Source organism: Jaculus jaculus, chromosome 10 (assembly GCF_020740685.1).
Source record: "Jaculus jaculus isolate mJacJac1 chromosome 10, mJacJac1.mat.Y.cur, whole genome shotgun sequence".
NCBI classification, from domain to species: domain Eukaryota; kingdom Metazoa; phylum Chordata; class Mammalia; order Rodentia; family Dipodidae; genus Jaculus; species Jaculus jaculus.
The window spans coordinates 110,522,087-110,544,325 of NC_059111.1; the positions used below are offsets into that span (position 1 = coordinate 110,522,087).

The window sequence follows — 22,239 nt, forward strand, 5'->3', positions numbered from 1 at the left end:
GGTGATGTCCACCCTCTGCTCATGCCATCATTTCCCCCTGCCATCATGGAGCTTCCTCTCCAGCCTGTAAACCAAAATAAATCTCTTTTTCCCAGAAGCTGCTCTTGGTTGGGTGATTTCTCCCAGCAATGCGAACCAGACTGCAACAGTAACCAATAGCTTTCTGATAGGCTGAGAAATCCACTCAGTGTAAAGGAACCCATATCTGGAATTGGGAACCAGATCAGAACCCTATGGAGTCAAAGATTATACTGTCCAGTGTCAAGCTGTCACTAGTCTTTGGCTAAGAGGGGTTACAGACATCAAATTCTTCCTCAATTAATAATGCTTATCCCACATAAAATTATGCTGACTTTACTTTCTGTTAGAGAATCTGTTCTTCTTTTGTAGAAGGTAGCGAGACCGAGGAAATAAACTACCCCTCACACTTCAGGCAAGCCACAGCTAAAACCACAGAGGAATGGGAAGATGAGCAAGAGTGCTGCTTCCATGTTGAACCTGATCATCAGCACCAGGGTGAAAGAGACAGACCCTGAGGATACTCAACATCTACCAAACCAGAGATCCAGAGGCTCCTAAGAGCTCATCACTGAAGTAGACTCAAAACTCACCCACCATGGCTCAGGGAATTTTGCAGAAGAGGGAAGCCGAAAGATTGTAAGAGTCACAGGTAAAGACATCATGCCCAGAGGCATTCATTCCCTCCCACCAAAAAACAACTGACTATGCTCCCACAACCCATTTACCTTTCTTTCTCGGTATCTTCGTTCTCTTTCTTCATCTCCTCTTTCAGAATCCTCATCCCTCCTTTCTTTCTCTTCAGTTCGTGCTTTACTTGCTAAAAGTAAGTAAATATGTACTTTAATATTCCAAAACCGTTTTACTCAAAAAGCCCTGCTAATATCTTGCTGCAGACTTTACTATTGAACATGTGTTTATTAACTTGCACTTTGGGGTATTTTCCAACTAAAACATATTCTCAAAACTCAAGAGTGACAAGTTCTAGTATCTAAGCCAAAAACAGGAGATGAAAATGGCAGTCTAAGCAACAGATAAAACTTTTCTCTCCCAGTGTGCTACTGAGACAAACAGGCAAATGCCTGTGTCGCCCAGGAATTCTAGAGGAGCACCAGCCCCAATACCACACCTGACAGGATAAAGGCTGTGTATCAGTTGCCAGAAGAGGTTCAGCACTACCCAGGAGAGAAGCCATAGGTGGGGCTGAGAAGACAAAAAAGAACCACCTAGGTAATAGTGATATCCAAAGCACTATGCAATAAGAAAAAGTGGCTTTCACTTCTGCATCTGCACAGACAACAAGGCATTAGCTTATTACTAAGAAAGTTGAAATGGCTGGGGTTGTCTCTTAGTGGTACAGTGCTTGCCTAGAATGTTCAAGGTCCTGGGTTGGATCAACAGATCCCACCCTATAAAACAATAAGTAACATTTTGGGCTGGAGAGATGATTTAGCAGTTAAGGCATTTGCTTGTGAAGCCAAAGGACCCAGGTTCAATTCCCTACGATCCATGTAAGCCAAATGCACAAGGGGCACATGTGTCTGGAGTTAGTTTGCAGTGGCTGGAGGCCCACGCATGCCCATTCTCTCTCTATCTGTCTCTTTTCTATCTCTCTCTGCTTGCAAATAAATAAAAACTTAAAAAATTAACACTTTTGAGGAATACCTTTTACTTTATATGTTTATCCATATAGAAACTAAGATATTTTGAGATGATAAAGCTGAAAGAAATGTTTTCAATAGTAAAACCCTAGCAAATACTGAAAAAAAGATTCATTGACTGACTGAACATTAAAAATATCAAAACAACACACACAGGGGCTGGACAGATGGCTTAGCTGTTAAAACATTTGCCTGCAAAGCCAAAGGATCCCAGTTCAACTCTCCAGGACCCACATAGGCAAGATGCACAAGCACAAGGGGGCGCATGTGTCTGGAGTTCGTTTGCAGTGGCTGGAGGCCCGAGTACGACCATTCTCTCTCCCTCCCTCCATCCCTCCCTTCCTCTCTCTCTCTCAAATAAATAAATACAACAAACACAGAATACAGCCTGTGGTTTCAAATCCAAAGCTAAAACATTCATAAAAACTGCGAAAAGCTAAATGATGAACTAAAAATGAAAACTTTTAAAAGAAAAACAACAAACAATCTGTAACACAAGCAGATAAGCAAGGTAGGAGGGAGCACACACCTGCGCGAACCTTCTTCTCCGCTCTCTCCAATAACTGCCGGCCACGCCCCTCCCGGACCAGAAGGTTGTGGTAGGCAGTGGTCTGTTTAAGCTCTTCTTTCCTGACCTTTCTGTCTTTCTCTTTTTCTTTCTCTTTGTCTTTGCCTCGACTGTGAGACTTCTCTGGATCTTGTTCCCGATGCCTTTCCTTCAATTTGTCCTTTTCCCGGTATTTGACATCTTTCCTCCTTTCTCTGTGTTTCTCATGGTCTCTCTCCCCATGAGGGTTCTCCATGGAGGTTTGAGGGTCTCTCTCTGCCACCCTCTCTCTGCGGCGGACATCTCTGTCTGGGTCCTTGCTCCTGTGCTCTCTGTATTCGAGGGAGGCCACTTCTGACTCCTTGTGCAGTTTCTTTTCTCTGAGCTTCTTATCTTCCCTGGGATGGCCTGATTGCACAGCCTAAAACAACAGAAGGGAAATGCCCCTCTAATTAGTTTATTATCTGTAAACTCATTTTCATCCCAAAAGTCTCAAAAACACTGGCAGGGCCAGGCGTGGTGGTGCATGCCTTTAATCCTAGCACTCGGGAGGCAGAGGTAGGAGATTCACCATGAGTTCTAGGCTACCCTGAGATTACATAGTGAATTCCAGGTTAGCCAGGGCTAGAGTGAGAACCTACCTTGAGGAGAAAAAAATCACTGGCCGAACTGCTATCTAATGCCAGCAGGTGGACAGGAACTGACCGAGTACAGAGCACTAAAGTAGCTGGAGTCACATGAGTACCTCTAATTAGTTATTTATTTGAGGGGGGAGAATGGGTGCACCAGGGCTTCTTGCCACTTGTGGTGGTTTGATTCAGGTGTCCCCCATAAACTTAGGTGTTCTGAATGCTAGGTTCCCAGCTGATGGATATTTGGGAATTAATGCCTCCTGGAGGGAGTGTATTGTTGGGGGCGGGCTTATGGGCTTTACAGCCAGTTTCCCCTTGCCAGTGTTTGGCACACCCTCCTATTGCTGTGGTCCATCTTATGTTGGCCAGGGGGTGATGTCCACCCTCTGCTCATGCCATTGTTTTCCCCTGCCATCGTGGAGCTTCCCCTCGAGCCCGTAAGCCAAAATAAATCTCTTTTTCCCAGAAGCTGCTCTTGGTTGGGTGATTTCTAACAGCAATGCGAACCGGACTGCAACACCACTGCAAATGAATTCCAGATGTACGCGCCCCTTTGTACATCTAACTTTACAATGGTACTTGAGAATTAAACCTAGGTTGTCAAGCTTTGCAAGCAAGTGGCGTTAACCACTGAGCCATCTTCCAAGACCCTCACTAGTATCTCTACAACTGCTGACTGGCACCCGTGTGTCAGGGGATGTTCACGCTAAAATTCCACAAGGCGGTCAGGATGCGGCTTAGTGGTAAAGCACTTGCCTAGAATGTGCAAGACCCTGGATTTGATCTTCAGCACTGCAAAGGAAGAAAAAAAACACCAACCCACAGTAGCGAGATAATGAGATTATGCTTTTAAATTGCTGAGACCCAAACTACCTGATACCATATAAAAGTTAATCCCAACACTCAAGAGGCAGAGGTAGGAGGATCACAGTGAGTTCAAGGCCACCCTGAGACTACAGAGTGAATTCCAGGTCTGCCTGGGCTACAGCAAGACCCTATCTCAAAAAAACAAAAAAAAATTTTTTTTAATTAAGTCAGGCCAGGCATGGCGGTGCACACCTTTAATCCCAGTACTCAGGAGGCAGGGGCAGGAGGGTTGCCGTGAGTTCAAGGCCACCCTGAGATTTCATAGTGAATTCCAGGTCAGCCTGAGCTAGAGTGAGACCTTCCCTCGAAAAACAAAAAAAAAAAAAAAAAAAAAAATTAAGTCAGGCATGGTGGTCTCTAACTCCAGTGCATGGGAGTGCAGGGGGATCAGTGTTTGAAGCCAGCCTAGGCTAAGGAAACCCTGACCTTCATTATAAAACTCTCGGGAACACTTCCTCTCAATCTTTAAGCACCTATCCTAAGGATGCCCTAAACCATGACGAGGTGCCTCTGAGCTGATGGAGATGTCAGGCTGGACTAACAAACAGCCCTATAGAAGGCTGCACACCACTACCGTTCCAAAGGCATTCATGGCTTTATCCTAAAGTCAGTCAAAGGTGCCTCTGAAATGAGTCCCATGTAACAAAAGCTGTGCAGTACTGTGAACCAGGTACAATTGTCCAAAAACCATGACAGTTCCATCTGGGCCCCAAATGAAGTCTTTAAACTATATTACCCAAAGCTGTCTCCTCAGGTCATCTGCTTTCCAAGTGTCATCTTTAGTTCTTTTCTACAAAGAAAAGTACAGAGTTAGAACATCAAGTCAGCATGGTGGTACACACCTATAATGCCAGCATTTGAGAAGCTGAGGCAAGAAGATTGAGACTTCCAAATTAAACTGCGCTATATAAGGACATCCTGTGTCCAAAAAAAAAAAAAAAATACCAGGAGACTGAGATGGCTCAGTAGTTAAAGGCACTTGCTTGCAAAGTCTGCCATCCTGAGTTAACTCCCCAGTTGGACTGGCATTTTCTGTAGCAGCAAGAGACCCTGATGTGACCATCCATACCCATGCATGCACATAAATACATTTTTAAAGACTAGAGAGATGGTTAAGTAGTTAAGGCCCTTGCCTGTAAAGCCTGAGGACTGTGGCTCAATTCCCCAGGATGCACATAAGCCAGATTCACAAGGGGATGCATGTGTCTGGAGTTTACTTGCAGTGGCCAGAGGCCCTAGCGTGCCCATTCTCTTTCTCTTTCTCCCTCTCTCCCTTCTGCCTCTTTCTCTCTCTCAAAATAAATAAATAATTACATTTTAAGAGTTTTGTTTTGTTTTGTTTTGTTTTGTTTTGTTTTGTTTTGTTTTGTTTTGTTTTGTTTTGTTTTGAGGTAGGGTCTTGTTCTAGCCCAGGCTGACCTGGAATTCACTATGTGGTCTCATGGTGGTCTCAAAATCATAGCAATCTTTCTACCTCTGTCTCTCGAGTGCTAGGATTAAAGGTATGTGCCACCATACCCAGATAAGTTCTTTTTTTTTTTTTTTTTGTTATTTTACAGAGAGAGAGGGAGAGAGAACTGACATGCCAGGGCCTCTGTTACTGAAATCAAACCCCAGGTGCTTGTACCACCTAGTGGACATGTGTGACCCTGCACTTGCCTCACCTTTTGTACATCTGGCTTAGGTAGAACATGGAGAAGAACATGGGTCCTTAGGCTTTGCAGGCAAGTACCTTAACCACTGAACCATCTTGCCAGCCCCTAAGTTCATATTTTTTTTTTAGAGAGAGAGTGAAAGAGAGGGGGAGAGACAAAGAGGAAAGAGAGAGAATTAGTGCACCAGGGCCTCAGCCACTGCAATTGAATTCCAGATGCTTGCACCACCTAGTGGGCATGTGCAACCCTACACTTGCCTTGCCTTTTTGCATCTGGCTAACATGGGATCTGGAGAGTAGAACGTGGGTCCTAAGGTTTCAAAAGCTAGCGCCTTAACTACTAAGCCATCTCTCTAGCCCTTAAGTTCATATTTTTAAACTTTAAGCTAAAATAAACTGTGTGCTTTTATTACAATATTTATATCAACTGTGATTAATTTTCCATATGCTGGAAAAGGCTTGTTTGCCTTTAGAAATAAAAGATGGGAGCTGGAGAGATGTCTTAGCAGTTAAGGCACTTGCCTGCAAAGCCTAAGGACCCAGGTTCAATTCCCCAGTACTCACATTAGCCAGATGTACAAGGTGGCACATGTGTCTGGAGTTTGTTTGCAGTGGCTAGAGGCCCTGGAGTGCGCTTACTTGCGCTCTCGCTCGCTCTCTCTCTCTCTCTCTCTCTCTGCCTCTTTCTCTTACTATCTGAAATAAATAAATAAATATTTTTAAAAAGATGTTAGAAATATAGGACTGAGCCAGGCATGGTGACTCATGCCTTTAATCCCAGCATTTAGAAGGCAGAAGTAGGAGTGCTGTGATTTTGAGGCCAGCCTGAGACTATTTAGTGAATTCCAGGTCAGCCTGCTAGTACAAGATCCTACCTTGAAAAACTAAAAAAAATTAATAAAACACATACATACATATAAAAACATGTGCACACACACATGTGCCTGGCATGGGACTCACACGTGTAAACCTAGCACTTGGGATGTTATTGTAGTCCAGTTCGCATTGCTGGTAGAAATCACCCAACCAAGAGCAGCTTCTGGGAAAGAGATTTATTTTGGCTTACAGGCTCGAGGGGAAGCTCCACAATGGCAGGGGGAAACGTGGCATGAGCAGAGGGTAGACATATCACAGCCTGGCCAACATAAGGTGGACCACAGCAATAGGAGGGTGTGCCAAACACTGGCATGGGGAGACTGGCTATAACACCCATAAGCCCGCCCCCAACAAGACATTCCCTCCTGGAGGCATTAATTCCCAAATCTCCACCAGCTGGGAAACTAGCATTCAGAACACCTAAGTTTATGGGGGACACCTGAATCAAACCACCACATTCCACCCCTGGCCCCCATAAACTGATATCCATACATGATGTAAAATACAATGCATTCAGTTTGACTTTAAAAGTCCCCATAGTTTTTATCAATCCCAATGATGTTCATACATCCCCACAGTCCAAGATCTTTTAACTGAGCCATAATACCAAAAAAAACCTCAAAACCCATAATAGCACAGAATAAATATAACCTCAAAAAACCCATAATAGCACAGAATAAATATGTAAAGTGGTAGTGAGGAGTAGAATTGCTGCTAGACACCACTCTATGTGGCTTTGGCCTTTCGGAGCTGATTTTCAAGAGGAATATGGGAGGATTTGAAACCTTGGCCTAAGAGATGCCTTGCAGTGCTGTATGGCTTGATGGACTATTCTGGTCTGAGCTGCAAGACCTGAATGCAGTAAGAACTATGGACTGTGAGGTTTGGCTTATGAGCTTTGCTTGGACTGGGCTAGCAGTTTGTGTGAGAAGCTTGATCTTGTGCCCATGTCCTGAGAAGTTGTGTAGGGTTGCTTCGTGTAGAAATGAACTGGTGTGAGCAGAGGGATATGGCACAGAAAGAAAAATCTTTGGGTAAACTGTTGCCCATTCAGCTGCAACTGAGAGATTACAACCTTTGAGACTGGGCTAGCTGACCTGCGCTGAGGCAACAGGAAAAATGTAGACTCTTTTGAAGGGGTCTGAGTGCTCAAGGAGTGTCCTGTTCTTCAAAGCCGGCTTTATTCCCCCCTGGATTAACAAATTGGCACCCTACCTGGTATCGTGGAGTATAAGAAATGCTGGAAAGAGGGTCATTGAGATTGCAACATGGTCTTGTGTTTTGGAAATGGCCATGGGCAGTGTGAAGCAGGTTTGCTGGTTGCCTGCATAGAGACCCCGTGGGGCCATGAGGATGAACCGTGGCTTGCAGTGGAGACCCAGTGGAGATGCCGGGACCATGAGATGGCTGCCGAGGAGCTGCCAGCCCTGATGAAGTTTTCCAGGACTGTGAGTAGCCTAGCTGGAGGGGCGGAATTGGAATGCCAGAGACTTGTTACTGGTTAGAATTATCGGACTTGAAGACTTGTCACTGGGTAGAGTTGTTGGACTTGAAGCTACAGAGTTTGATGTTTGTCCCGGTTGTTTTAAATCTTGTATTGGTTGAATGTTCCTTTGCTCTGACCAATGCCATCTTTTGCAGTGTGAATATTTATTCTGTGCCATCATGGGTTTTTTGAGGTTATTTTTTGGTATTATGGCTCAGTTAAAAGATCTTGACTATGGGGATGTATGAACATCATTGGTAAACTTAGGTGTTCTAAATGCTAGTTTCCCAGCTGATGGATATTTGGGAATTAATGCCTCCTGGAGGGAGTGTCTTGTTGGGAGCGGGCTTATTGGTTTATAGCCAGTTTCCCCATGCTAGTGTTTGGCACACCCTCCTGTTGCTGTGGTCCACCTTATGTTGGCCAGGGGGTGATGTCCACCCTCTGCTCATGCCATCATTTTCCCCTGCCATCGTGGAGCTTCCCCTCGAGCCTGTAAGGCAAAATAAATCTCTTTTTCCCAGAAGCTGCTCTTGGTTGGGTGATTCCTACCAGCAATGCGAACCGGACTGCAACAGATGTCAAGGTAGGGGGTGGTGAGTTTAAGGGAAAACCATGTCTCAAAACAAAAAAAAATAAAAGTGCCGAGCCTGATGGCACACGTCTTTAATCCCAGCGCTCAGGAGGCAGATGTAAGTAAGAGGATCACAGTGAGTTTGAAGCCAGTCTGGGACTGTATTTTTTAATTTAATTTAATGTTAGAGAAAGACAGAGACACAGAGAGAACTGACGCACCAGAACCTGAGCCACTGCAATCAAACACCAAATGCTTGCACCCCTAGTGGGCATGTGTGACCTTGCACTTGCCTCACCTTTGGCGTCTGGCTTACTTGGGATCTGGAGATTCGAACATGAGTCCTTAGGCCTCACAGGCAAGTGCTTTAATTGCTAAGCCATCTTTCAGCAACGGAAATAAATACCAACATGGAGGGAGGGAGAAAAAGAGAGCAAAATACCTTGCCTACAAATTATTCAACTCATGTACAAGTCTACCTGAGAATTAAACTTCATGGTGTCTAGTATCTCCAACCATGGGACCTTGAACAAGGTATCCTTTGTGCATGTGATAGAAAAGGATGAGCAAGCACCCTAGGAAGAATTTTCCAGTGTAACCAACCTCTCTTTATGCATATCTGCATGTGAACACACACAAAATCATCCTATCTTAGCTATCTTTACATATATGCATTCACAGTTAACCTGTCTCTCTACACATACACATACATACAATTATCCTATTTATCTCTCTTTACATATACAACCTCTTACACACACACACACACACACACACACACACACATACCAGACACAAAACTTTTCTCTACATACTCTTAACCAACTGGAGAAATGTATAAGAGAACCCCTAGTCATTATTAAACCCATTTCACCTCTAGAATAAAATGATCTAAGCTGATTTAATTCCCTTCTCATCAACACAGGGTTATAAAGGAATTCTCTTCACAACTCTTTCATCTCAGCCCATAATCCAGGAAGAAGACAACTTGGGTTTCCAGCAGGCCACTTCAGGTAGTTCTGAGTTGATGATGTCTTGGCCACACATGGTGCCAACAGGCTGTACTCAGGTCATGTTTTGGCCAAAGGCATGGGTCTTATTGGGAGCAAGGTGACAATGAGCACAATGGTCTGGGTATCCATTAGGACTTGTATTCTTACTCCTGGGTCAGTGTTGGTGTCTCAGGGTTTACATCCCTATGCAGAAATGTCAGGCAATGTGACTCTGTATTACTGTGACATTATGATGTATCTCTTGGCTTTTATCCATGGTTATTGATTCATAATTCTAGTAGCTTTGTATTTCCCAAGGTACTACATACAGAGCACAGTGGGTTTCACTAGCCCTATACAGTACCAACCCAACAAGCTGTCTTCAGCTGCTGAGCCATCTTTCCAGCTCTTTTTCTTTTTTTTTTCTTTTTTTTTTTTTTTTTTTTGTTTGGTTTTTCAAGTTGGGTCTCACTCTAGCCCAGGCTGACCTGGAATTCACTATGTAGCTTCAGGCTGGCCTCAAACTCACAGTGATCCTCCTACCTCTGCCTCCCGAGTGCTGGGATTAAAAGTGTACACCACCATGCCCAAATTGCTATTATTTTAAAAGGCTATTTCATATGTTAGAACTTTCTGGTTATTAATTACTTAAGACTAGATTATTAAATTTGGCCTATTAAGATTCTTAGCTGTTCTTCATTCTCTGCATTTAGTAAATGATCTGAGAAAGGAAGGTGAGGAAACCTAGGTATTGGCTAGAATAAATAGTAAACTATTTTGACAACTCAACTCTTTTGGATTAAAACTCAAAGAACACCTGAGATGTCCTAGGTGCCCAGTCTAAGTGTGCAGGAGTCATGTTAAACTTTGGTCAAGCCAAGAGTCTGTGAGGTTCTCAAAGAGAAACCCACATGTAGACTAGTTAAGACCAGCCCTTGGATAGATAGCACTTCCTCTAAAGCATCTAGTCTCCCTAAAAACATTAAGAAGTGGTATTGCACTTGTCTATGCAGCTAACAGTATAAGTTTCTATGAAAGTAAAAAGGAAAGATTTTTATTTTAATCTAAAGACAACCTAAACATACAAAAATATGCTTTCTATATTTAAGCTATGAGTAATAATTTTCAGAGTAATAAGTATATATTATTAATTGGAATGTAATATGAAAATTTAGAAATTTCTAAGATTTTCATTAAGCACAAAAATTAATAAGACCCATGCAAGTACTCTGAAGTAAGCTTTTTCCTTCAGTGCTAGAAAAGAAATCCAGGGTCTTACACATGCTAAGCAGATGTGCTACCATTGAGGAAGTATAAACTAAAACTCCTTTGGGATTCCATCTCACTCCTGTCAGAACAGCTAACATCAAGAAAGCAAATGAAAACCGGGTGTGGTGGCGCACGCCTTTAATCCCAGCACTTGGGAGGCAGAGGTAGGAGGATCACTGTGAGTTCGAGGCCACCCTGAGACTCCATAGTGAATTCCAGGTCAGCCTGGGCTACAGTGAGACCCTACCTCGAAAAACAAAACAAACAAACAAACAAATAAAAAACATTTAAAAAGAAGGGTCTGGGGAGATAATTTAGCAGTTAAAGGCATTTACTTGTAAAAGCCTGCCAGCCCAGGTTAAGCCCAGGTTCAAATCTCCATTACCCACATAAACCCAGATGCACAAAGTGGCACATGCATCCGGAGTGTATTTGCAGTGGCAAGAGGCCCTAGTGCACTCTTTCCCCGCCCCTTTCACAAATAGATAAAATACTTTTAAAAAATGGGAAGTGTCATGCCTGCTTGCTTGGGCTATATAGTGAGACCCTATCCTATAAAAGAAAAAAGATGCAACATATTTGCCAAACCACAATTAAAGAACTTAAATCTTCTGAAGTAAATATTTACAAAGATATCTAATCATCTAAACAACCTGGTTCTGTAAAACCACAGTATACTGCCTTTAAATTTAGGGGAAAACAATCTAAATTCTAGAACTCTATATTAAATCAAACTCTTAAACAGGTATGCCAGCATAATATAGATGACAGACTGATCAGATAGATAGACAGATAGATAGTAGTCCAATTATTGTGAAGACAAGGCAGGAAGATTGCCTGAGTCCAGGAGTTCATGGCCAGCCTATGCAAAATAGGAAGATTGTTTCAAGAAGGAAGAAAAAGAAACAAATGGAAAACAAAGTAATATTTAAGAAATAAATGGCCCAGGAGCTGGAGAAATGGCTCAGCAGTTAAGAGTGCTTCCTACACAAGCATGAGGGCCTAAGGGGACCTGAGACCACCTGAGTTCCATTCCCTGGAACCCAGATAAACAGCTGGGCATGGCCACACACATCTGTAACACCAGTCCTGAGGAAGCAAATAACAGAGAATCACATGAGCTTGCTAAAAATGGCAAGCCCCAGAATCAGTGAGAGATTCCACCTCAAGGAAAACATGGATGAGCAATGGATAGGGACACCTGACATTTCCCTCTGGCCTCCACATATGTACACATGGTACATGCATTTGCACACACATGTGCATACACAATATATACCACACACATGCAAAAATGATCAAAATATGAAGTTAACTATGTTGTGGCACATTAGATGAAAGTAAGAAAAGATTATCAATTCCACTCAATACTAAAATATTTTTCTCTGAAAAAATATGTGACAGTTCACACTGTTTGGGCCTGCATGAATTCTACTGGCATAATCATAATATATCAACCTATACAACAAATCACAAGAAACTCAAGTTGTTGCAAACCCCTGGAAATATGAACAGAATGATATGAAGAGTATTGTTGGGCTTATGGAGAAATGAAGGGTAAATGAAAGCAATAACCTCCTAATCTTAGAGGAGAGCTTAAAGATACTAATATTGCTATGACGCTAAGTTATAAAGGATCAAAAATAAGAAGGTAAGTTAGGTGTGGTAGCACACACCTGTAATCCCAGCACTGGAGAGGCAGAAGGAGGAGGATCACCATGAGTTTGAGGCCAGTCTGGAACTACAATGTGAGTTCCAGGTCAGCCTGGGCTAGAGTGAGACTCTACCTTGAAAATACCAAAGCAAAAAGAGGTAAGAGGAAATGCATGCAAACTCAAGTCCTCATCTTTTAGTGTCCAGCTTCTTCAAATAAGGGTTTCTGAATCCGAAATGCACATTACTGAACATGCAACAAACAAAAATTAATTCACAATCAAATATGTAATAAATTGGAGGTGTTTCTGATAATGTGCACACCCACGTTACATCAAGTGTCGTCACTGTCTCTGCAGCACTGGTTCTGAATATGCAACACAGGCACTGTGCACTGTGCATGCCATCACGCCACACAATGCCAATGAACGTGTCCTGAAACACCTTGGCTTAGGTTTGGAACAACTGTATGTTTTAAACTGTAGTGTTTTCACTGTACATGTAAAGTTTTCTGCTCTTACTGGAACATAATGGTTCAACTACAGAAAAGAAAGACATACACTATTTTCCTACCATCACTCATCAGCATGCCAAAATAGTGTATCTTTGGATTGTATTGTTAGAATGTTTATGTTTTTTTTTTAATTCCTACTTGAGTAACGTCAAGTTTCATTAAAAAAGAATTAACGAGCCAGGTATGGTGGCTCAAGCCTTGAATCCCTGCACTTGGGAGGCAGAGGTAAGAAGATCGCTGTGAACTGAAGGCCAGCATGAGACTACACAGTGAATTCCGGGTCAGCCTGGACTAGAGTGAGACACCTACCTTGAAAAACAAACAAAAAAATTGTTTGATGAATATGGACTAGGATTATGACAGCATTTCCAAGTATTTCTGAAATGACCCTAAACATACTTCTGTCAGCTGTACTACATATTTATAGGAAATTACATTGTGTCAGCATTGGTGATAATAACCCAAAATATCAATTAACAACTATGAAAATTGTTGAAGATGCTCTATATACTGCAAAATCAAACATTCAGCCAAGATTTAATTCTCTGAGTAAAATAAAGGTGCACATTCATCTTACTAGTATGCAAATTTGCATTCATTTTAACAAATGTTGAAATTGCATCCACACCTAAGAGTTGTTTTTAAGCTGTTACTTAACTTATCTCCTCGTTCAAAAAACAGACATAACAGTGCAATGTCATAAAGCAGTAAAATGGTTAAAACACTCAGCAAATGCCAGCTAGCATTGCCCAATAAGCAGGGAGCCAGTGGCCTTCATGATGGACAATACAAATCTAAAGCATACTGCATAACATAATGGAACTCAAATTTTGTGTCTTTCACTATAGTTCGGATTTGTTTGTTTTTCGAGGAAGGGTCTCGCTCTATCACAAGCTAACCTGGAAGTCACTGGGTAGTCTCAGGTTGGCCTCAACTCACACAGATCCCTCCTACCTCTACCTCCAGAGTGATGGGATTAAGGACGTTCGCCACCATGGCCGGCTTGTTCGTATTTTTTAAACTATGTATAAAAATTTTTGTTTTAAATAGATGGGCAGTCCGCAACGCCGGTTCCTGAAGCTGGGGTGACCAGCGCTTTCTTTAAGGAGACGCTCAGTTTGTTTTCCCGTGTCTCAGCCCGGAAGCAGGAGCTCAGACGTGACACGGGTCCTCCGAAGCAAGGCCTCGTCCCTCCGCCCCCAAGCCCTCCTTCAGGCCAAGGGCCCCGGGATCACCCGTTCCCGCCAAGCGAGAAATGCTACGGAAAGGGGCCGGCCGGCTGCAGGCGCCCGCGGGGGCCTCGGCCCGCTTCCCCGGCGCACTGGGAAAGGATGCGAGGCAGCTCGGCCGGCAAGACCCCGGCCTGGACGCGGGCCCCCGCCGCGTACCGACCTTCCCAGGCTCCATCGCTCAGGTCCCGGGCAGCCGGGCGTCCCCGACCAGGAAGGGGCGGGCCGCCCGGCAAAGGCGAGCCCCGCGCACGCCCGCTCCCTCGCCAGCCCCGCCGGCGGCCACCACACTTGGGGCCGGCGGGCGTCCCGACTCCTAGCAACGGGCAGGCGGGCGCCGCGGAGGTCCGGCATGCCCCGCGGCCGCGCCCAGTGCGCCTGCGCGGGGCGGACCCGGCGCGCCTGCGCGTCAGGCCCTTCCGTGGGGCGGCACGTCGGCGTCGCGGCGCTGCGGCCGCCTCAGGGGACAAGGACTGGGAGAGAAGCCTGTGAAGAGAGCCTTGCGCGTAAACAAAGCTTTGCCCCTTGCAGATCACACCTCATGGACTGCCTGCTGATGAGACTCACGTAGGATACGTTGAGAGACTGCTCTTTATTTTCGCTTTTGAGACAGGTAGCCGAAGACAAGCTTGAGGCTCTGATCCTTCACTTCGTGAATGCTGTGATTACAGGCGAGCCTGTTTTATGAGGTACCAGGCATCGAACCCCGGACTTTGTACGCGCGAGACAAGCACGCCGCCAACTAAGATACGTCTCCAGCTATGGGACCCTTCTTATACTTTGTTGACAAGAGACAAAGGAAGCATTCAGCCAAATATTTTTCTGCTCAAATTTATTTTATCTAGAGCTTAGAAACAAAAGCCAAATCTTCAGCAAGAATCACGGCATATAACAGATGTTATTAGCTCTTCCTGCAAATTGTGGTATCTTGGCTTTGAGGTGCAGATGTCACTTTAGACAAGATTCCATCGTGTGTTCTCACAAAAAGAGGGTAAAATCTCAGATCTTGTGTCAAGGAGTGCCTTGGTGAATGTCCATTGACATTCTGAGTTTTTGACATCATGGTCTTTCGGCAAACAAGAGGTTCACTTTGAACATAGTATTTTAAGTTACATATTGCTATAATCTGGCTTGCAATTTATAAATCTTCCCATTTGTTCAATACACATCTCCTTGTCATGGAGAAAGTCCTAACCGTCCCTGGTATTTGTTTGCAGTCTATGACTGTCTTCATTTCCCTTCATCAGCACATTTTTAAATGGGAGGTAATTTGAGTGATAGCTGAGATTTATTTTGCTCCAAGAAAGACACCATATTTACTGTTACCTATTTGTCAGTTCACCTAATTCTCATAGCATTTTTGTATTATTTTTCACATGCAGCCAGAAAGGATAATTAACTTGCCCACAGTTGCTCACCGAAGCAAGTGAATGATCTGATGGCAAAGCCCCTTCTCATAATCCTTATGTCACATTTTATCCGCAAAGAATACAGCTGGTACTAGAAAGCACCAGACTCCGTTGAATGTGAGATTGAATGACAAATAAAGTTATTATCCACAGATTGGAAAAAGTGGCACATGCTACAAAAACGACAGTCCCTTACCTATACTCAAACTCCTAATTAAATTCTGAATGTAGATATATCCACTTTTCTCCATTCCAGTCCAGGCTATCACAGGCAAAATAGGTGATAAAATGAGTCATCCACCTAACCGCGTAGCCACTGACTGTTGTGCTACAATAAAATGTACACCTCCGCAGCCCTTTCACACAGCTCACCACTCAGTGTAACAATGAAAAGAGCCTCAGCTAAGCAAAATCAATCAAGAATGCCTTCCTGTAAAGAGCAAGATAAAAATGTATATAGCTAGTTGAGCAACTGCACTAGATGTCATGGGTGGGACATTCCCTACCTGAGTAAGGTCGGGAGCAGCAGTGAGTGGGGCCATCTGGAGTAGCAGTGGCTCATAGGCTTTTTTTTTTTAATTTTTTATTTATTTATTTGAGAGCAACAGACACAGAGAGAAAGACAGATAGAGGGAGAGAGAGAATGGGTGCGCCAGGGCTTCCAGCCTCTGCAAACGAGCTCCAGACGCGTGTGCCCCCTTGTGCATCTGGCTAACGTGGAACCTGGGGAACCGAGCCTCGAACCGGGGTCCTTAGGCTTCACAGGCAAGTACTTAACCGCTAAGCCATCTCTCCAGCCCCTCATAGGCTTTTTTAAATGTCTTCCTAAATACCACCTCCTGGACAGTTATGGATGGTGCTACCTGAAGCAGTTGCAGCCAAAGGGATACCTCTCACATCTGTTCAGAGTGACAGGGCACAGCAGTCTCCCAGAGCGAAAGCCCAAAGGGTAGTGACTTCTATGGCTGGGATAGTACTCCGCCCCACTCCGGGTGGATGAGAGTCTCTTCAGGAATTCGCCATCGAGGTGAAGTTTCCTGGAGCAGTTTGTTATGTATCTCATTAGAGCAGAAACAGCCATGATAACTGTTATAAGAAGGCTGAAGAGGGCCTAGGGTGGCGGGGGATGGGGGGGTGGTGGGGGGGAGAGAGGCTCCATTTAGTTGGCCGTTGCCACTCTTTGGAACTGAGGTTGTTGTAGAACCCTGAGGAGCTGCAGCTGCACTGCTCACAATTCCGTCACATTTGGGAATCCTGGCAGCCAGCACCAGCCACTCTAATCCTGCCTTTGTCTTTGCCCAACCAGTAGTACTCTGCAAATTCTGCTCCGGGGAGAGGGCATCTGCAGCTAACAATAAAGAGTCCAAGAGTTCACTCTTGCATTTAAATTTTTTTAACTTTTTTTTTAAATGTTTTATTTATTTATTTGAGAGCGACAGACACAGAGAGAAAGACAGATAGAGGGAGAGAGAGAGAATGGGCGCGCCAGGGCTTCCAGCCTCTGCAAACGAACTCCAGACGCGTGCGCCCCCTTGTGCATCTGGCTAACGTGGGACCTGGGGAACCGAGCCTTGAACCGGGGTCCTTAGGCTTCACAGGCAAGCACTTAACCGCTAAGCCATCTCTCCAGCCCAAATTTTTTTAACTTTTTATTGGCAGCTTCCATAAGTATAGAAAATAAACCATGAATATGCACTTTTTCAGCAAGAGGCAAGATCTGTAAAGGAACTTATTAAGACAGGTGAGATCCCATAGAGAATCAGGAAGAAGCTTGTGTCATGCAGTGTGGATTGGCTCCAGCCTACTGCCTGCCAGAAAAAGCTTCTCACTCGCAACTGCCTTGCCCTGCTGGTGCCAGTGAGAGCCCTGGAAACTACTGTGAAGGGCCTCACCCCATTCACACCAGCCTTACAAAATCAAGAGGACCTGAAGAAAAGGACAGTAGAGATAAGCTGAGCTCCAAAAGAAAACCTCCAGACAGCATGACACAACCTCCCCTCCCCATGCACTAGCACCTGGAACATCGCACATTGCAGAAGCTACATGAACCCGTCAGACCCTCACACATAAACAGTATTGAGACCAGCTGATCTGAACTGCTGTTCAACCTAGCTAGCTGAGGGCAATAGTACAGCAAGGAGGGAACCATCTTCACAATTCAGTGGAGGTGAAATAGAAACTCACCTGAAAAGGTAAATGGGATGATTTCCACAGAGGCAATACATAATTGCACTGCCCTTATTAGAGCAGGGTGCTAAAGAAACATCACGGGGAGAAAAAGAATTCAAAACCCATCCCACCAAGGTAGAAATACTGACTTGTTACACAATACACATTTAGCATACTTTGCCTTTTTTTTACAATATTATTTTATTTATTTATTTATTTTTATTAATTAGTTTTGTACTCAGTGAATGCAGTCAAGTTGGTACCATTGTTAGGCTTGTCCATTTCCTACCTCCTTCCCCTGGCCCCTCCTTGATGAGGTATATGGGTCATGCATTGTGGAGTTAGCCCACAGTTATGGGTAGGAGAAATGTCTCTGCGTATCATGACCCAACATGTGGCTCTGACATTCTTTCCATCATCTCTTCCACAAAATTTCCCTGAGCCATGTTGGGTTCATTTTTAGTCTGCTTCAGTGATGAGGTGTTGGGAGCCTCTGGGTCTCAGGATATCTGATTTGGCAGGAGTTGATGTTCTCTCTGTCTATCTCCTTCACCCTTGTGCTGGTACTGGGTTCACCAAGAAAACAGCATCCTTGCTTGTTTCGCCAAAAATTCTTAGTTTCAGCCGGGGCCCTTTTGAGGTATGACGGGGTGTTTCTGTCCTTAGGATCTACATCTATCTGAAAAAGAGAAGCAGATTCTCCAGTGGAGAGTAAAGTTAGCACCAGACAAGTGGGAAAACCCTTATTTTTTTTATAGAGAATTTAATAGGTGTAGACTCTCTTGTAGCCCACAATTGGTGGTAGCTTGATATTAGAGAGTGGGCTCATGTTTGTATATGGTTCTGACTTGTTTCCCAGCTCCAGCTATGGGTCCCGTTCCACTGAGTGGACCAGTTAGCCAAATCAAGAGCAGCTGGTTTCCCACCAGGATGTGTACCACTATTGCAAATGTGTGAGCATCACAATGGGTTATTTGCTGCTAAGTAGGTTAGACCATGATTTACTTGGACACATATTGGTCATTTTCCCCCAGTCGCCCATGTAGCACCTTCTGGCACTAGAAATGCTAACTGTCTGGGAAATGACTCTCTTCCAGCTTCCAGCCATGTCATTCCATTTTACCTGTCAACCACATATGGTGTTTTCAGCAGTAGGGTCTTACTACTAATCTTTGATGGGTCATCAAGTACTCTGACAGAAATCTGTCTTTCTTTTAGGAAACCTTGTAGGTCTCTCTGATCAAAAGCTCATTGTGGATGATAGCCAGATGCTGGTACTGGGAGGTACAGGTCAGTGCCCACTAAGAGAAGGAAGAAAAAGATAACTAATATAAAAGAGTTAGAGAGGAGAGAGAGAGAGAAGTGGTAGAGAATTAAGGTCAGTCTTCACCATACCCTCTTCAGTGCCTTGTGGCTCAGGTGTTTCCTCTAAGGGCCTGGTGAAGGTTCAACCATTTGGTCTGTCTTTGAGGATGTAGCATTTTATGCTACCATTGATGTTTGGGTCTAGATTTGTGTCCCCTACCCCCTCCATTGCCTTCCCCTCCCTCCACACCCACCTTATTGTCTAGTCCTCAAGGTGCTTGCTGGGTATGTCAACATCTTGGGTAGATTCAAGTTAGGTGTGGTAGATGAGTAAGACTATGCAGCGCTTATCTTTCTGTGATTGGGTAAGTTCACTGAGAATGATATTTCCAGGTTCAACCATTTTTCTTCAAATTTCATTGTGTCATTTGTTCTTACTGCTGTGTAGAATTCCATTGTGTAGATATACCACATCATAGTTATCCATTCTTCTAGTGGTGGACATCTGGTTTGATCCCAGCCCTTAACTATTACAAATTGTGCTCTTATAAGCATGTTTCAGCAAATCTTTCTAGACTGACTTTTAAAGGTTTTAGAGTAGATTCCCAGTAAGGAAATAACTGGGTCTGTTGGTAACACTATAGTCAGCTTTTTTAGGAGTCTCCATATTGCTTTCCAAAGTGGTTGTACCATCTTACATTCCCAGCAACAGTGGATGAGGGTTTCTATTTCTCCACATCCTTGCCAACATTTATTTTCATTTGATTATTTGATGTTTGTTATCCTTACTGGGGTAAGGTGGAATCTCATAATTGTTTTAATTTGCATTTCCCTGATGTTTACGGATGGTGAACATTTTTAGTGAGAGTGTGCCATTTGTATTTCTTCCTCTGTGAACTGCCTGTCCAGCTCTTTGCCCCATTTTGTAAGTGGGTTATTTGACTCTTTATCATTTAGGTTTTTCATTCTTTGTAGATTCTAGAGATTTGGCCCCTGTCAGTTGAATAATCAGCAAGTATTTTCTCCCACTCTGTGGGTAATCTATTGGCTTTGCTTACTGTATGCCTGTCTGTGAAGAAACTTTTCAGCTTCATGTGATCCCATTGGTTGAGTGACTCTCTAATATCATGAGCTACTGGGGTTTTTGTTCAGAAAGTCGTTTTCTTTTTTTTTTTTTTTTTTTTTTTTTTTTGGTTTTTCGAGGTAGGGTCTCACTCTGGTCCAGGCTGACCTGGAATTAACTCTGTAGTCTCAGGGTGGCCTCGAACTCATGGCGATCCTCCTACCTCTGCCTCCCGAGTGCTGGGATTAAAGGCATGTGCCACCACGCCCGGCCAGAAAGTCATTTTCTATTCCTGTATCATGGAAAGTTTCCTATATTTTATTCCAGTAGTAGCTGAGTTTCTGATTTTATATTGAGGTCTTTGATCCATTTGGACTTGAGTGTTGTGCATGGCAAGATGTGTGGATCAAGTTTCAATTTCCTACATATGGTTATCCAGTTTGTCCAGCACCATTTGTTGAAGATGCTGTCTTTTTTCCAGCCTATATTGTCAGGGCCTTTGTCAAATATCAAGTAGCTGTAGTTGCTTGACCCAAAGTCAGGGTCCTCAATTCTATTCCATTGGGCTATACTCCTGTTTTTATGCCAGTACTATGCTGTTTTTAGTACTATGGCTTTGTAATACAACTTTAGATCAGGTATGGTGATACCTCCAGAGGTATTTCTTTAATTGAGGATATGCTTGGTTATCTGAGGCCTTCTGCCTTTCCATATGAAATTTGAGATCATTTTTTCTATCTCTGTGAAGAACACTGTAGGGATTTTTTTTTTTTTGAGAGTGACAGAGAGAGAGAGAGAGAGAGAGAGAGAGAGAGGCACATAGAGAGAGAGAGAATGGGCGCACCAGGGCCTCCAGCCACTGCAAACGAACTCCAGATGCACCCCCTTGTGCATCTGGCTGACGTGGGACCTGGGGAACCAAGCCTCAAACCAGGGTCCTTAGGCTTCACAGGCAAGCGCTTAACCACTAAGCCGTCTCTCCAGCCCTTTTAATTTTTTTTTTTTTTTTTTTACTGTAGGGATTTTAATTGGAATTGCATTAGATTTGTATATTGCCTTTGGTAGGATTACCATCTTCACAATGTTAACTCTGCCTATCTAGGGACATGGGAGGTGTTTCCATTTTCTCAAATTCTCCTCAATTTCTTTTTTGAGTGTTTTTGTGTTTTCATTGTATACATCTTTCATTTCCTTGGTTAACGTTATTCCAAGGAATTTTTTTTTGTTGTTGCTTTTGAAAATGGGACCATGTCCCTTATTTCTTTCTCTGTGTCTTTGTCATTTGCATATAGAAAGGCTACTGATTCTTGTGCATTGATTTTGTATCCTGCTACTTTGCTATAGGAGTTAATTACCTTCAAGAGTTTTGGGATGGAGTCTCTTGGGTCTCTTACGTATATAATCATGTCATCGGCAAATAGAGCTAACTTAACTTCTTCCTTTCCAAATTGCATCCCTTTTTTTTTCTTTCTTTCTCCTGTCTTATTGCTTGAGCTAGGACTTCCAGTACTATATTGAAGAATAGAGGTGAGAGTGGACAACCCTGTCTTGTTCCTGATTTTAATGGGAATTCCTCCAGTCTCTCTCCATTAAGTATTATTTGGGCCTTAGGAGCTTTGTATTTTGCCTTTATTATGTTAAGATATGAACCAACCATGCCAATTCTCTCCAATGTTTTGATCATGAAGTGATATTGTGTTTTGTCAAAGGCCTTTTCTGCATCTATTGAGATTGTCATGTGGTTTTTGTGTTTAACCTTGTTTATGTGGTGTATTACATTGACAGATTTTCATATGTTGAACCACCCCTGCATTCCTGGGATGAATCCCATGTGGTCAAGGTGAATAATGATTTGATGTGTTGTTGAATTCGGTTTGTGAGGATTTTGTTCAGGATCTTTGCATCTAAGTTTATCAGGGAAATAGGCCGGTAGTTTTCTTTTCTTGTGGCAACTCTGCCTGGTTTTGGAATTGGGGTGATACTTGCTTCATAGAAGGAGATGGGGAGCTTTCCCTGTTCCCCTAATGTGTGGCACAGTTTGAGCAAGATCAGCTTGAGTTCTTCCATGAAGATTTGATAGAATTCAACTGAGAAGCCATCTGGTCTTGGATTCTTCTTCTGGGGGAGGTTTGTTATTACTTTTTCAATCTCAATGAGTGTGATAGTTTTATTTAGGAGATTAATCTGCTCTGAGTTTAGCTTTGATAGATGGTATGTGTCAAGGAATTTATCCATCTCCTCCACATTATCCAGTTTTGTGGAGTAGAAGTTTTTGAAATAAGTCCTGATGATTCTCCCAATTTCACTTATGTCCATTGTGA

General features: G+C 43.5%; 1 protein-coding gene across 2 annotated transcripts in view; it reads right to left on the minus strand.

The window, feature by feature from the left end:
* Dync2i1 (dynein 2 intermediate chain 1) overlaps window positions 1-14,266 on the minus strand; it is an 80,838-nt gene extending 66,572 nt beyond the window's left edge. For both annotated transcript variants that reach the window (XM_045160767.1, XM_045160768.1), the window contains exons 1-4: window positions 14,136-14,266; window positions 4,462-4,515; window positions 2,209-2,647; window positions 747-838 (exon numbers count right to left, since the gene is read on the minus strand). In XM_045160767.1, coding sequence (XP_045016702.1) covers window positions 747-838; window positions 2,209-2,647; window positions 4,462-4,515; window positions 14,136-14,150 — 600 coding nt within the window. In that variant the 5' untranslated portion in view covers window positions 14,151-14,266. The remainder of the gene's footprint in view (window positions 1-746; window positions 839-2,208; window positions 2,648-4,461; window positions 4,516-14,135) is intronic.
* Between the last annotated feature and the right edge of the window lie 7,973 nt (window positions 14,267-22,239).